The sequence below is a fragment of the Candoia aspera genome, chromosome 6 (genome assembly GCF_035149785.1).
Source record: "Candoia aspera isolate rCanAsp1 chromosome 6, rCanAsp1.hap2, whole genome shotgun sequence".
Lineage (NCBI taxonomy): Eukaryota > Metazoa > Chordata > Lepidosauria > Squamata > Boidae > Candoia > Candoia aspera.
The window spans coordinates 50,262,504-50,279,560 of record NC_086158.1 but is presented as its reverse complement, the minus strand read 5'-3'; the positions used below and the strand labels follow the sequence as shown (position 1 = coordinate 50,279,560).

The following is a 17,057-nucleotide window of genomic DNA, read 5'->3' as shown; positions in this document are numbered from 1 at the left end:
GTAGTGATCCCATAGCTTGTTTAAAGTTGAGAGAGAGGGAGGGGCAGAAGAAGGAAGGAAGGAAGTCCATCTATTGGGTTGACTATCTGCAGTTTGTTTTACTGGTCCTTTAAAAAAAAGGGGGGGAGGGCTACCATATCAGTGCTACAAATTCCAGATGACCAGAACATAGCTGCAAAGAGATAGAGAAAATTCTAATTCTTTGCTGCTATTTAATGGTGGTCTAAAGTTTTGTTTAGCTATAGTAGTACTAAGAAAATGCATTCTCTGTGCTTAAATTCTTTTTAGATATACACTTTATAAATCCATACATGTTAACAGTGAAAAAAAACAGTAAATGTATTTAGTTTTCTATTTTCTTTTCTGTGGAAAACAGATTCTGCACATAGGTCATTTTCATGCAACACTGAACTACAAGATAGCCAACCACATTTTAACCTAGCGTATTATGGGAACTAAACCCTAATGCTTAGTTTATGCTTTAGGGTGTCATGTGAACCCTAAAAAAAGATTAATGTAATAAAGCATGTTTAAATGAAACATGGCTAAGCTTCATTTAAGCCTGCTGCATAAATGCAATTTTGTGTTTATAACAGCTCCTGACAAGCTGAGTAAGTTTACCAATAGCCCCACTTCAAGTGAACTGGGCAACTACAGGGCTTTGCACCTTACATCAGGGACATTCAGAACAGGTCAAGATGGCAGCTGAAACCATATAATCAATGAAGCCAGCTTGACTTTTTTTTTAACTTCCTGTAGATGCCCCTGTCTCCTATATATGCATGAATCAGGAAGTTCTGAAATACAGTGGATTACTATATAAGCCTGTTATCCAGCATGAAATGGATGTACACATTGCTACATCGTGGATTCTTTAATAAACCAAAGTTGGCTTGGTTCACATAATATGCTAAGCTCTAAACCAACCAAAACTCATTAAGGCTTTAGTGCAATACAAGCACTTCACATACAAGCCACTTCACACTGTGTAAGCTAAACCTAAACATTAACTCCTCCATCTATGAGTTGCTTAGATATTTGATATATTTTACATCTGGGAGCCAACTAAATCTGATTTTATTAAAAAACAAAATCACAGATGGAAATAATCCACCAGCCATTCTGTTTAACATCTGTCACCTGTACCATTCTTTGACTAATAATATGGGTTCCATGTACATAAGTTCCATTCTTCTACAGCTGGTTCATACAGACAAGCTGTGAGTTATGGAAAAAACAACAACAGCTATAACTTGTGTTATACTTTGTCTCTCCTCCCCAGCTTGTAGAAATAAAGATCATATGGACGTGTAGAATTGTGGGATGATGAATCTGAATGTTAGTGAAAAGATAGAGTTTCTTGGCAAAGAGAAAAACCTTCTGATCTTCTACCCCAGCTGAAGAAGCTTCAGTTAGGGCTGAAAAAGAATATTTACCTAATATTTATTTTTAAAACCTCACTTGATAAGAAACCTGAGTTTTGCTTACATTTTGAAGACACTACCATAAAACCTTTACTCTGCTCTGATTTGGAGGATGGATATATGTTGAAACTATTTTTCTTGATGTGTATTTCTGGATAGTTCATAAAAGTTGATATAGCTTTTCTTAAACCCATCACACCCCAAGTTAAGATTTCAGGCTATAATTTCTTACATATTTGTTTATTCATTCAACCTGTAATCTGCTAGGACTCCTGGCAGTTTAGAAGAAAGTATACATAACAAAAACATCCATGGTAAATGTGAATTAAAAACTATAAATAAGTAACAATCTCCTAACCCAAAACAAAGCAAAGCAAGGAACACATGGAAACCCAAATGACAACAGCTTAGTTCACAAAAGCTCTTTGGAAGAGCTGTATCTTCAACACCTTCCAAAATGAACACCCCAAGGGAGCCAGCCTAATTTCAACTGGGAAACTGTTCCAGTTGTTGCCACAGAAAAGCAGCTCCTTCCTTTTTCAGCACCTTTCATGGAAGTGGGAGACAACCAGTAATTTCTTCCAGGACATTTGAGGCAGTCAGGTTGATTCCAGTTGCAGAATATAGTCCTGGAGATATCTAGGTACCAAGCTATAATGGGCTCTATAAGACAAAACCAGCATTTTGAATTACACCTGGAAGCCCACTGAAAGGCAGTACGGGCATGCAACCCATGTGTAATATGTTCTTGGTAATACATGCCAGCTAAGATGAGCACTGCAGTTTGAACCTACAGCTTCTGGATGGTCTTCAAAGGCAGCCCCATGTAGAGTTTTAGCAAAAGTCCAGCCAGGTGGTGATGAGGGTATGAGTTACTGTGGCTATATCCACCTGTTCCAGATAGGGATAGAACTGGAGTTGAGCAAAAGCCCTCTTGGCCATGACTTCCACCTGTCAAATCAGCAGTAGCTATGAGTTCAGGAGGATCTCTTGGTCCCTCAGGGTAGTGCTTCCTTGTCTATAGACAACACCAAACTTGACAGCCATGAAGCTAAACAGCAACTCTATCTTGATTGGGTTCAACTTTAGGCTGTTTTGTCCCATCCAGTCTGAAATAGGCTGAATATACCAAGACAAGACAATAACAGCATTTCTAGCCTGGCTCAAGGTATGTAGAGAATCACAGATACAACCTTGGAGAAGGAATGCACAGTTAGTAGAACATGATTTAAGCCTGGGAAAAGAGAACATGAAAAATTAAATTTATTTGGTGAATAAATAAGGTGACTCCACCTTAACTATCTAGAGTATAAGAAGGAAGGAAAATACTGTCAGGCTTTCAAGGTTCTGTTACTATAGCCTATATCCATAAAATAGAGTTCCAGTATTTCTCAAGGAGTTTGTTTCCTGACCTGGCTTACCTTTAAGGGCTGATAATATGCAGCTGCACTTGTATATACAGCATTCTGGTGGTACTGCATCCCAAATAGAAAGTAAGTCATATGGAAATCAATGAAATTTATGTCAAAGCCAGCTTGTGTAGAATTCTATTGTTCAGCTGTAATCCTATCAGTCTTACCCAGGAATAAGCCCAATTGAACATAATACAATTTGATTTTAAATAAAACCATAAAAGTCCTTCAGTACTGAAGTATCTAGAAGGAGGCATTCTTAGCGGAAGAGTTATTGTTTGCTTAATCTTAGGGATAGCATATTAGGGCACATTTTTGAAGGGAAAAGAGTGCTTCAGGGAATGATCAGACATGCAAGTTGGTGACTTTTTAAAGCAGCTGAGTCTTTTCACAGGATTATGCACCTGGCCTCTACAGCTGTTGCATTATCCCAGGAAAGACACATTCAATTCAAGGAGTTGCCAACAGGTGCTACATACATGCTGAGACATGCTAGAACAGATTTTTTTCCCCTTTGAATTAAATTGTATGGCCTTGCTGTGTTGTCTGTTTTCTTTTTGTTTGCTGACTTCCACGAATGTTTTAATACTGAACATATCCATTGGTTATTTTCTTATTTCTTCCCCAACTCTGCTTTTGTCATTCCTTCACCTCCATCTGATAAGGTCCTATAGCCCCTGATTTTCACAAGAGTTTTAGAGGAAAATGTTTTCCTAATACTGAAGTAACTGAAGAACAGAGCCTCTTGCTAAAGATTCAGGAACAGGCCAGAAGGTGGGGGGGAAAGAATCCCCATGTTTATAAATGAGTTATGGACCAGGTGACATTGATCTATATACCATAAATTTAAATGTACCCCACTGTGGGATTCCTACTGATGGTTGCATATCAGTTCCTAGAATTCCTCATCACGTGGCCAGTGTAGAGAATTCTACACTGTTAGTTGAAGTCCACCTATCTGGACTTCACTGTAAGTATATATAGCGTTGCACTTTAAATATAGTGGTCACTGGAGCTTTCAGCTGAATATATTAATATAGGATTGTATTTATATGCTTTAATTTAGCTACACCTCACATTCTACATCACTATTTGTAACTTGGTAGATAAAACTATCACATGTACAGGCTGAAGTAATGAATTTTCAAATATTATTACTAATATTAACATTCCTATAAAGTATACATTATTGGTTTCTGAGCCTGTGAATCATTTACACATGTTTAATTCAATGCTGAAAAATATACCCAGATCCACCTGTATTATAGGAAAGCCAACAATAGGCAGGGAGAAAAAGAAATGCTAGTAAACGTTTTTTTAAAAAGCCGCATCCATTTTTGGACTTTATTAATAGAAGAGCAAAATCTTGAAATGGATTAATTTTTTTAAATGTATACCACTGAATTTCTCTTCATGGTTACACAAAGGTTAGCAACTTTCATTGGATTTGATCTGAGCAAGCAGACATGGGATTGTGCTGTTAAAGAAATAGTTTGCTCTAAAAATACAAGAGCTTCTCATTAAGGGCTAGCCATGCTGCTCTGTACCATGTGATGTCCTGATAAGCGTGATCTTTCCTAAAAGGAGCCTTGTCAAAATAACCAGCTTGCTATAGCTTTCATTTTGCCAATGAGGAAAGAAAATCATCCCACAGTATTTATCCTTATGTGAAAGAAGTGAGGGCGTTTTTCTCTTTTTGTACAGACAAGTGTTAGGAGAGATAACTAGAAGGAGCTGCAGGCGAGGCAGATGGCAAACAGCTTTTGAAACCAGAGGATCCTGAGCATCACAAAATACTGCCTAAAGCACAATGTAGGAACATTACAGAGAATAGCCAGCAGGCTTGCGCCTCTGAGTTGGAGGAAAACAATAAGGAGTTAAGAGTCAGCGACAGCTCTATCACAAGCTTGATTTAAAGAGAGGAAAGAATTGATACCGTCTCTCCCCCTTCCCTTGTCTGGATGGTCGGGTCTTTCTAATAGATCACATGGGCTTGCTTATACTCAATTGCTGCAGCACCACCAGCTGCTGCTGCTGCTGATCTAAGAATCTGGATCACCAGCTGTTTAAGTGTGTCAATGCCTTATGGTCCCCAGCTCCAATTTAAGAGAGAAGGATCCCACAATGTGTCTCTGAACAAGCTGATAGGAGCCTGGGATCTCATCTTTTTTCCCCCTGTGCTCCAGGATCTAACCATGTCTATCTGTTGTTGCCTTTTTTTCAGGGATTATGGATCCTCAAAAAGGAAATCAGGTAGGAGACCCTACTCTTTTTGCATGTGAATTACTTGTTTTTGAATGGGGAGAAGGGTATATGCAAGCTTTTTAAAAATGTCTGCTGTTTGAAATGTTGAATCAACTACATTTACTGTAATGGGGAAAAGAGTTACTAAAATTTGTAGTTGATGGATATTTCCTATTACATATGTAAACCTCCCTATTTCCCACCTATTTAACTGATATTCTACTGTATAAAAACATATTTTTATACTTCTCAAATTCAGCAAAGAATTGCTTGATATTTAATTGTTGTGCGGTGTTGTAATTTTGCATAGGCTAGAATCTGGTTGAAAGCAAGATAAGCTAATATTCTCTCATAAAGCTCATATATTCTGGCCCAACTCTACGGACTGAAATAGTTTGCTGTGGATTTATTAACTGAATCAGATAAGTTCACTTATTATGTCAGGTATTCCTGCTTTCTGAGCAGAGCTGGCCCAAGATATCTTGGTATGGAAGCAATGGGCTTTTGAAGCACGCACTGGAGAGGGTAATAATACCAAAAAGTAATTAAGTTGTTTTTGGCCATCAAACCAGAACCACCATACCCCCTCAAATATTTCTCTTCTTCTAGGGACAACCATAAAAAGGACTATTTGTTGTCATTCTATTATGATGCTTGAAATCTGTTGATTGGAATAGTGATCTTACTCTGCTTTAAGGTTTGAGTTTTATTTGCTGGAGGGATCAGTGAAGAAGCCAAGAATGCTTCGTACATGTTTACATACCTTAGAGCACCGAAGTGATTGGAATAAATATTGTTAAGCAGCTGAGTATTGCTGTTATATCCTTACAGGCAGTCTGGCCCTGTGCGTGTAGCCACACTTGTTCCTGAGGAGGCCATACTGAATTATTGGGACTTATTTTTTGAATAATATGCATAGTTCATTTATAAATATAGTTATTCCTGATGTCTCTGCCAAGATTATGCATGGAGTAAACTCTCCTTTGCCTGGAATTTTTCTTTTTAAATAGCTGCATGGCAGACAGGAAATCAAAGATGCCGCTTTACTTAACTTAGAAATGCAGTCATGGAGAAATGTGCACTAATAGATCTTCTCTCACAGACTGCATCCGCACATACAGTACATTTGAATCCTAATGTAATTTGGTCGTGGGTTATCATGCTGGGTAGATCCTCGAGAAGGAGAAATCTAAATCAGAAATTGGGTAGAAATTCTTGTTTCTATTTTGGGGGGCCATGGCTTGCTGGTGAAATGGTCTATATACCTCATATGACACATACTTTTGGCTAACTACATTTACCATGTTGGGACAATACAACTCAGTCATCCATGCCCCAGAATTCCATTGACTTTCCCTTGTGCAGTGATCAGCAATGCATAATTATGGGTCATTCTGTCAGTGGAAAGTGGTTGTTTTCTGAGCCCTCCCAGCCTCAGGGAGGCTAGGAAATTGGCTTCCCCCAACCCCACTGGAGCAAATAAATAAATCGGCAGTATAATCATAAGCTGCATCACCACTGACTAGTGTTGGGAGCCTTACATGCCTCCTGTTCCTTTTTTTTTATTGTTTGTTGTTTCTCCGATATGGCCACAGAGAATGAAGGGTAAAGGGAGATAGTACTGAAATGAGTAGAGAAGGCCCATTTAGGTGCCACTCTTTCACTTTGTCTCAGAGACAGCTAATGTCACCACTCACCCTGAGAAACAGTTTGTACAATATGGTTGATTGGGGAAGCATTATCTTAGCCCTTAAGTCTCCAGGGACTGTTTGTAATTAACCTGATTTGGTTTACATTCTCAAGCACAAAACCTGAATTCCTCTGACCCAATTAAGTATGTCATTTGAATGGGGGGGAACGAAAGGGCAGTAAATCACAAATTATCTGCTGTGTTCTCATGACTTTCTCATGAGAAAGGATCAATTCAATCATGGTTCAATTAATCCAGTCAGAAAACTGGTTTGATCAGCCTACACCCATACAATTAACCATAGAAACTAACATTGCCCAACACTAGGTTTAAAATATGGTTGACTGCTTTGTAGTCCACTATGAGGTGTGAACTTAACTGTCCAAATGGGATTTTAGGCATTTTTTTCTTTCTTTTCCTAGAAATCCTGAAGCAGCCATATAAATGCCAGGATTTATGCCAGAATTGAAAACAGTCCTTAACCCTGAGATGAATGGCATAAGGTGATTTGTTCAGACCAGAACAGCATCCCATGGCAGATGCAGATTTGAACTTCCTTTTTCTTTAAACCTAAAACACTCTATCCCATACTCAAAATACAGAGTTGTATAAAACTATCACTTATTGAGAACTACCAGAGCCCTTTGAAGCTGCTGTGTGACCACTTTCTCAACAACCTTCCCTAGAAAGGGGAGGTTGGAGACTGGACGAAAACTATCCAGATTGGTTGAGTCAAGCGATGGCCCCTTCAGGAGGGGGTGCACCACTGCCTCCTTAATTGCTGGTGGGACCACCCCCTCCCTCAAAGAGGAATTAACCACCACCCAAACCCAATGATGTGTCCTCTCCTGGGCAGCCTTGACCAGCCAGGAGGGGCATGGATCTAACCCAGAGGTGGCCGAACTAACAGCTACAAGAACCCTGTCCACTTCCTCAGGTTCAACAGCTCAAACTCCTCCCAGATAACCATGCAAGACTCCGCCCCCACTGGCCCTGCATCAAGGCTGGCGTTCAGCACAGAGTGGATGCGAGCAACTTTACCTGCCAGATGCTCAGCATATTCCTCACAATGGCCCTGAAGGTAGATCCCTGAACAACTCCCTCCAAGGGGAGTCTGAGTCACCTGAAACAGGGCTGCTGGGAAGCTATCTACAGATGCAATAAGAGCGGAGAAATAGCCACATTTCGCTGCCCTTACTGCCACGAGGTAGGCTCTAATAGTGGCTCTAGCTCATCTTCGATCGTCTTCACTCCCTATCTTCTGCAAGTGGCGCTTCAGGTGTCTCTTAGCCCTCTTAAGCTTCCTCAGCTCCTCTGTAAACCACGGGGAGCCATGGGTATGGAGAGGCCACTCAGGCGCAATCCGATCCAAAGCCGTGGCTGCTCTCTCATTCCATGCAGCCACCAAGGCCTTGGCCAGACTGTGCAGCAGACTTCCTGGAACAACCCTGAGCTTTCTCTGAAACCCAACTGGGTCCATCAGTCACCTGGGGCAGGCTGATCTAATAGGCCCTGCCTCCCTGCAGAGGAGGGTAGCACCGGAGAACTGGAGGCTCAGCAGGAAGTGGTCTGACCATGACAGGGGAGAAACCAAAACCTCTCCCAATTTCAGAGCACTCTGCCACTGCTCTGACAGAAAAACCAGGTCAGGCGAATGACCACCATTATGCATCAGGCCCTGGATTACTTGGGACAGGCCCATAGCTGTCAGGGTAACCCAAGCTACCTCTGACCCTGGAGTTAGGAAATTCTTCTTTAAACCAATTTTGTATTTTAAAAATGTACTCTGCTATTGAGCAATGGTCTCTTTTTTTTTGTACTTTATCCCCCATTTTGCCATTCAGTTTCTATATCTTATGCCTTCCCTCCCCTCTACACAGAGAAGGAAATAGATGGGCAAATGGACACGCGCTCACAAATACTATAACAGGCAAATAATGGTATTGGTAGTTTGACCCATATGTGGCTGCCGCCATATCACTTAAAAGCCTACTCTTGTGTGGTGTACTCACACTCATTTTGAGGGAAAAAAAGTTAAATATGGTCCTTGCCATCAAAAAGTTGCTTATCTCTGCTGTGGGTTAGCAGTAAAATAGCTGGGTTTCCCTATAATCTATCTATCTATGATACACTATTTTCCCCCTCCTAATCTAGTATGCAATGAAGAGAAGCAACTTCATCTTACCTTAAGTTTTGCTCTTTTTTTTTCTTTTTAAGTTAAGAAAAGATTGAAGAAGTGATAGAATATTTGGAGGAACTATCAGTGAAGGATATTTTCAGTTGGACCTTCTTTCATATACTATGCCCCCCCCCCACAAATCCTAGATGAGGTGGGTTAGTTTTATAGCTAAAGTCTTTGTGAAAGCTTTTAGTGATGTCAGCGCTAGATCATTCGAGCGTTCACACAATGACAGTCAGGAGGCTAGGTTCCTTTAACTGTTTAATGAAGCAAAATTGTCCTAACAGCCAGGAACCACGCTGAGACAAGGAATAGGTCTCTAGTGTTTTATTACTGCTACATAACAGAAAATCCTAACAAACTGAAGAAGCGTGGGAAAAACCCAGACATATAAACCCCAAAGACTAAGGCGGGCCCGATCTGTGTCTCTTTGAATGGCCACCTAATTCCTCAGTACTACGTATGCGCTTCACAGCCTGGATGGGAGCCCCCTGCTCGCCATCCTCACTCATGACAGAAATGTCTAGAACAGAGGTAGAGCTGCAAATGGAGAATTCCCGCTAAAACATACATTTAAAACTACATTCCCTTGATTGCCTCCCTTTCCCACGAAAGTATGTCACCCCCCTTACCCATCCAGGTGGTGTTGCTGGTGTATCTCTACTGATTGGCCTTGATGTGAACCATCATAAATCTGTAGCCATAATAATGCAATTCACACTCCAGCTCTACACCCACTCCCATCTGGCAAGAGAGAGTCTACACCATTGATAAGGAGGTGATGGAAGATGCTCCAATAAGGGGTTCTGCGAACCTATGGATCGGAGGAATCTGACATATCGCCCCCCAAAAATAACAATACAAAACAAGTGTGAGAAGAAAAAGGTGAGGGCAGGGAAAATTCGTTAGTAAGGGGAGGGTTTGGAAGGACATCGTAAATGAAATTTCTTAGGAGGGGTGCGTTTACATGACATGCATCAACCTATTCAGGATCTGGAAAGTGTTTCCATTGTATTAAATACTGCAATGTTTTGCAATGAAAACGAGAGTCCAGGATTTCTCTGACTTCGAAATGCTGATGGCCATCAATCGTGATGGGTGGAGGGGTTGGTGCAGGCTGGTGCCACTTAGAACCGTCCGGAGCTGGTTTAAGCAAGCTGCAGTGAAAAACAGGATGAAGTCTCTTAAGAGTTGAAGGCAGTTGCAATTGTACAGTGACTGGATTAATGATTCTAGTGATGGGAAAAGGTCCAACAAATTTAGGGGCTAACTTTTTCGAAGGTTGCTGAGACCATTCTGTCACCCCGTCCATCTGAGGATGGTTAGACGAGCTAAGGGATTGTTTGACTCCAATTAATTTTAAAAATGAGTGCCAAAATTTAGCAGTAAACTTGACACCGCGATCTGAGATTACATGGTCTGGACATGCATGGATCCTATAGATGTGTGTTAAAAACAATTTAGCAAGTTGCTGGGTGGTGGGGATCTTTGCACAAGGAATGAAGTATGCCTGTTTTGAAAATAAGTCAATAACAGTCCAAATCACTGTCTTATTTTTACTCTCCGGTAAGTCCACAATAAAATCCATGGCGATTTCTTTCCATGGAGCTTTGGGGGAAGCAACAGGTTGTAAAAGTCCTTGCAGTTTCCCCCCCCCCCTTCCTCTTCGCTTGGGGACAGACATGGCATGAGGTGATGTATGAATGCACGTCAGAGCAAAGGGAGGGCCACCAAAATTGGCATCTGACCAAGTGTAGAGTTTTTGTGAAGGCAAAATGACCTGCAGATTTAATGTCATGGGAACAGTGCAGAATGGTTTTGTGCAAAGAATCAGGCACATAGATTTTGTTGTTGCAGTAACAGACATCAATTTCAGTCAATTGGGCTTTGTTACATTGTAGCCAAGGATTGTTAGGGAGCACCTGAAGCAGTTCCTCTTTCAGGTCTGCCTGCACTTTCACTTTCCCAGCTACTGCTTGTTTGCATGTTACACAAGCCAGGCCAAGCTGTTTTGGGGAAAAAACAGTATCCACAATTTCAGAGTGAGTGGTATTATACTGGGGAAGGTGAGAACGTGCATCAGCCAGAAAGTTCCTCTTCCTAGGGAGGAAATTAATGGTGAAATTAAAGCGGCTAAAAAATTGAGCCCAACAAATTTGTTTGCCATTCAACTTTATGGGAGTTTGTAAAGCTTGGAGGTTTTTGTGATCAGTCCAGACCTCAAAGGGATGTTTAGAGCCCTCCAGCAAATGCGTCCAATGTGTTAAGGCAGTTTTGACAGCAAAAGCCTCTTTTTCCCATATGTGCCAATTGCACTCAGATTCAGTGAACTTGCGGGAGAGGTAAGCACATGGGCGGAGGAACCCATTTTCATCCTTTTGAATCAAAACTGCCCCTACTGCTGAGTCAGAGGCATCTGCCTGTACAATAAAGGGGCAGTTTGGGTCTGGGTGAGCTAAAATAAGTTCTTCGGTGAAGAGAGCCTTCAAACGATCAAATGCAGCTTGGCAGTCCGACCAAGCGAGCTTCGCCCCCGGGGAAGTCACTTTCCTTGTCTCCTCTCTCCCTCAAGTTTTTAGTAAATCTGTCGGGCAGCGCAATCTGAGCAAATTGGGGAATAAATTGTCTATAGAAATTGGCGAAACCAAGAAAACTTTGAAGCTGCCATCTGGTGCGAGGTGGTTCCCAACCTCTTATGTCTTATACTCTATCCAGGTCCATTTCAATGCCATTCAAGGAGATACGATAGCCCAAGTAGTCTGAGTTTTGTGAAACTCACACTTGGAAAGCTTAGGACAAAGCTGGGCATCCCTCAGCTTTTGTAGTACTTGCCTAACTAATGGGATGTGGTCTTCTAAGCTTTCAGAGTGTATCAGAATATCATCTAAATACACCAGAACGCCTTTGTACAAATGCTCATGGAGGACCTCATTGATATATTGCATGAATACTCCAGGGACCCCAGTGAACCCAAAAGGGAGAACCTTGTACTGGTATGAGCCCAGCGGGCAATTGAAAGCTGTTTTCCATTCATCCCCCTCTCTGATTCGGATTCTGAAGTAGGCTTCTCTGAGATCAAGCTTGGTGAACACCTTTCCTTTCGATAGGTGTGCCAGCATGTCTTTCATGAGAGGGAGAGGGTACTGGTTGGTTACTGAGATGGCATTTATTCCATGGTAATCTGTACACAGTCTCAGGGAGCCATTCTTCTTTGCCTGGAAAAGTACTGGGGCAGCCAACGGGGAGTTAGCTGGTTCGATAAAGCCCCTAGCTAGGTTTTTATCTATGAATTCCCCGAGGACCTTTTTCTCAGTCTCTGACATAGCATACATTTTTGGCTTGGGTAGCTTAGCTCCTGGGTCAATTTCTATGGCACAGTCCATTTTTCTGTGGGGTGGTAATTGGTCAGATTCTTATCAAACACATCAAGGAAGTCCGAGTATTTGGCTGGTATGACTACTGTTGTCTCTGAGTTCCCCACAGGTATTTGATTCAGTAGTATTCCCACCAGTTGGGCATTCCTCTTTTTAGGTTGTAGGGCTGGTGGGTTGCTGACAAGTCTTTAAATGTTAAAGTGCCCATCCCCCAGTCTATTTGTGGTCTTCTGCTTTTTAGCCACAGGAGCCCCAATATGATTGAATAGTTCGCTATGGGGGCTACAAGAAATTGTAGGGTCTCTTTGTGCCCCCCCAACCTCATGGCTACAGTTTCAGTTTGAAATTCTACGGGGTCCCCGTGGGCAATGGAACCATCCATCTGGGTAAAAACGATGGGTTGTTTAAGTCTTAGTTTTGAGGCTTAGTGTGTTGATTAGTGCGGGGTGTATTAAGCATTTGGTGCACCCGGAATCTAACATCGCCATCAGGTTGGTTTTGTGACATGTTTTTAAGTTTTTTAATTCCACCCTGACTAGCAATGTGGGGCAGTCCTCACTCACCAGAGGGTCCTCTCTTTCCTCCTCCTCAGAAGCAGGCATGTTGCACCTGGGATTCTCCACCTGCTTGTGGGCGCGATTCAAAACAGGTAAAATTCTTTTCCCGCTGGCTTCTGTTCTTCTGGCTTGGAGTCCTCACTTGACTCCAGCAATGGCCCTGCATCTAGGTCTCTGTGGGCCAGTGCAGTCGCGGCAGCTCCTTTGGCTTGGTTGGTGGGGTCTTGGCCGGTTTCACTCCCCCCTTGGCTGCCTCTGGTTCTCCACGGGGACACTCCACTGCTCGATGCGTGTCTTTACCGCATTTGAAACAGCTGCCTTTCTTCCAGGTGCAGTCTTTGAGATCCTCTTTCTCTTGGAACAGCTTTCATTGTGCAAAGGGGAATTGGCCCAGAACCCCAGTATTCATCCCTGCCGCTTGCGCTCTGAGTTGCCTATGAAATTGGTACTGGATATTATTTATTTTTTTATTTTATTTATCCAACTTGTCCCTGCCCATCTCCTCCCTTTGGGGGACTCTGGGCAGTTTACAGTAATCAATTAATTCTCAACCTCCCCAGCCAGGCAGATCCATTCTTTTAGAGTGGGGGGATCCCCTCTGCAGAGTGCCCACCTTAGGACCTCCGGCTGCAAGCCACCCTAGAAATAATCAATCTTGGTGATCTCTGACCAGTCCATAACTTTCCCTGCCAGGGCTTTGAACTCCATGGCATACTCTGCCACACTTTCCCCCCCTTGTCTGAGCTGCTGGATGGCCAATTTTGCCCTCATCTTGTCTAGTGGGTCCTCGAACCTCTCCCTCAGGGCTTTCATGAACTCCTTCAAACTGTGTAGCTCAGGTGCCATGGCATCATGCAGCTGCACATACCAATCTGCTGCAGCTCCGCAAAGCCTCGCACCAATCTGGCTCACCTTCTTGTATTCTGTGGGGAAGCAGGACCCAAATTCTCACATATAAATGGATACGTTGGTCAAGAAAAATGCCAGCTGTCGAGGGTCTCCGTTGAATTTGACTTGTATCTCCTTTGGAGTCCCCAGAGGTGCTGCCTCACCTACGGGAGTTTCCCCCAACTCCTCTTGGCTTTCTGCGTGGGCCCCGCTCCTTCGGTCCCTCACTGGGGAGTCGAAGCCCCTGGTAGGGGTTATGGTGCAGTGTCTCCCTCGCAAGTCCGGTGATGCCACCTGGGAGAGTTGGGTCGAAATTTCCACCAGGGAATATGCCATAGTGTCAAGGGTTTTCGTCACGTGCTGCATCATCACCTCCATGGCCGACTTCCTTGCCTCCAACCCACAAATTGCTTGCGGGGTCCCATTGGTGTCTGTCGCAGTTCCATGAGACACCGGGCTCAACACTCTCACTTGCACCTCCAGGAATGGAGGTGCTCTCCCTTCCACCTCCTTGGCACCTGACTGTGAAGGTCCCATCTGTGGTTCTTCCAATATCACGTCTGGAGTCTCGGGTTCTCTCACAAAGTTGAGGGTAAGGAGTGTGCCCTCCAGCTCTGTAGCGTTGAGCCAGGTTTCTGTTTTGCACTTGCTCTCCCCGCTCCCAGAGCTCCCTTCCAACTCTACCTCTTCCTCCATGGCGTACAGCACCATCCTCTCAGTAGAGGTTGAGGGCGATGGCTGCTTTGCCTTAGATCTTCCGTGTTTCGGCATTATTTCGTTAACTCTCAACTGAGTTGATTTCCCCAGGAAGAGTTCTCGAATACAATGGATTCACAGCTTAATGTCAGCACTAGATCATTCAAGCATTCACACAATGACAGTCAGGAGACTAGATTCCTTTAACTGTTTAATGAAGCGAAATGTCTAGAACAGAGGTAAAGCTGCAAATGGAGAATTCCTGCTAAAGCATACATTTAAAACTACATTCCCTTGATTGCCTCCCTTTCCCACGAAAGTATGTCACCCCCCTTACCCATCCAGGTGGTGTTGCTGGTGTATCTCTACTGAATGGCCTTGATGTGAACCATCATAAATCTGTAGCCATAATAATGCAATTCACAGTCCAACTCAACACCCCCTCCCATCCGGCAAGAGAGAGTCTACACCATTGATAAGGAGGTGATGGAGGATGCTCCAATAAGGGGTTCTGTGAACCTTTTGATTGGAGGAATCTGACTGCTAGTGAAGTATGAATTGGCCATTAGGTTGAAAAAAGGCTGTCTAGATGTAGCTACTTCAAATATCATTCAGAAGAAGTCCTTTGGACTTTGCCTGAACACAGCACTTCTGTGCTATATTAAAGCTACCTGTTGCTTTTCAAGCTTCCACACATGCCCTGAAAACTATTGCTGTTGCTTCAAGGAATCAACTCATAAAATTTAATTCAATCCATAAAGCAGCGATATCTGTTTTTTCGGGCCATTGTGAAAACCTAAAACAAAACAGTTGAGGTGAACTAGCTCCTGAAAGTTCTGAAGCATTTCTTCTGAACCATATTTTTTATTTATTAATTAATCAGATCTATATAGCTGCCCATCTCACGAGAAGTGACTCTGGGCGGGGTACAATAATAAAAAACAATACCTATTTTTTTAAAAATTTGAAGCATGGACAACCCTACTGTGTAGTGGGGTGATATGATTGCTCAGGAGACTAAGGTGAGACTAATAGTTTGAACTGGTACTCATACCTTGCTCTGAGTGGCTGAATCAGTTGTTGCTTCCCAGAATATGGTTGTTTCTGAATAAAGTGAATAGCAGTCATGTAAATTGAAACCACTGCAGTCAACAGAAGAAAAAGGCAGTGTAAAACACCAGAACAAATTAGAAGAAATAAAACAAATGTAATCTTTAGTTTTGTGCACTTTTCTGAGCAATCTCAGCTTCATTTGAAATGATTACAGCATGCTGGAAGGCAGGCTTAGGGGTGGATTGGGAGAAGGTATGTGCTTTCTACAAAGATTTGGCAGCTGAAGCTCTTTCTGGCAGTCTTCTCTTCTGAAATATTTTCCTTTCTATGTGATTTTTTGCAAATCTGGCTTGCATCATTTGAAAATCTTAATTTATTTTTACGAGCTGTCTGTGCAAGATATGACTTCTGCAAGGTTCATACCTCACTGGCAATTCTGCTAATGCCAGCTAACTCTTCACAGTACTATTGTGAACTGTTATATCCTGCTGAAGTTTTTCTTTGCCAAGGTTCTTCTAACTTCACTAGTTAAGTCTGGACAAATGTTCCGTAGTTTGCAGGCAGTTTAATAATAGCTTCAAAACTGGCTGCTTTATCTTATTCCAAGGAGTGTGCTGACTCTGAAATGGAATAGTAAATATTAATGTTGACTAAATATGGTGATATTCCTTTGAGAACTCCCTAGTAGAGCTTTCTGAATAGTGATTAATGCAATCTTCTTGTGTGCTTTCAAAAAGATAGGATATACAATTGGAGCAAAGGAGAAGTGGATTGCTTGTAAACTATATATTTCTTCAGTTCTTCTCACTGAAAACTTTATAAACTGTCTTTTTTGAAATCTGGACTCAATTAAAGTGTTAGATTTCCATCTTCCAACTGAAATTGGAAAAAAATTGAGTGCATAGTTTTATGATTATGGGTAGTTTTCTACACATTTTTATTCCACCTTTCAATGTAAATAAAAGCAAGCTTACACAATGAAAATGAAGACAAAAGTTAATTAAAACATGAATTGCAGACAACAAAAGTGTCAGCAATAATAATTGTTCAACAGTTTAATAACTGTAGAATAGTTTACTGGGGAGTGAAAAGATAGCAAAGTAGATTTTAGGGAGAGAATTCTATAAATGGAGGACCACCATTGAAAAGTTTCTCCAGTTGAGAAGCTTCACAACTGATGTTTTACAGCAAATTAGTGTGGAAACAGAGTTTTAGACATCAGTGCTTTGCAGTGCTATGTGCTGTCAAGAAGTTTATTTACAGTATTTAGTTTATTTATATGCCATCCAGATCCTAGGTTTTGAGCAGCTAGCAAATTCTCTCCACCAGGTTAGAAAGCTCATCGCTTACTTCTGTGGTTAACACATGCTGTGTTCTCTCTTCTCTGGAGGCCTCAGGGTCTCGTGCTGCTGCTTTCCCAATAGGGGAACTTGTGGGCATGAGCACTGGTGGCTTCCCTCTCAGGGCAGAGGAAAAGCTGCTGGTCCTGATCCTGCAAGCTACTTCTTTTCCAGACTGCACCAAAAATTTAAACTCAGCT

At 42.2% G+C, this 17,057-nt stretch overlaps 1 protein-coding gene across 1 annotated transcript in view; it reads left to right on the top strand.

Moving 5' to 3' along the window:
• Window positions 1-17,057, top strand: part of SH3PXD2A (SH3 and PX domains 2A) — a 259,549-nt gene that overhangs the window by 141,679 nt on the left and 100,813 nt on the right. Inside the window, exon 6 of the mRNA XM_063307115.1 lies at window positions 5,061-5,089. Within this exon, the coding sequence (XP_063163185.1) occupies window positions 5,061-5,089 (29 nt within the window). The remainder of the gene's footprint in view (window positions 1-5,060; window positions 5,090-17,057) is intronic.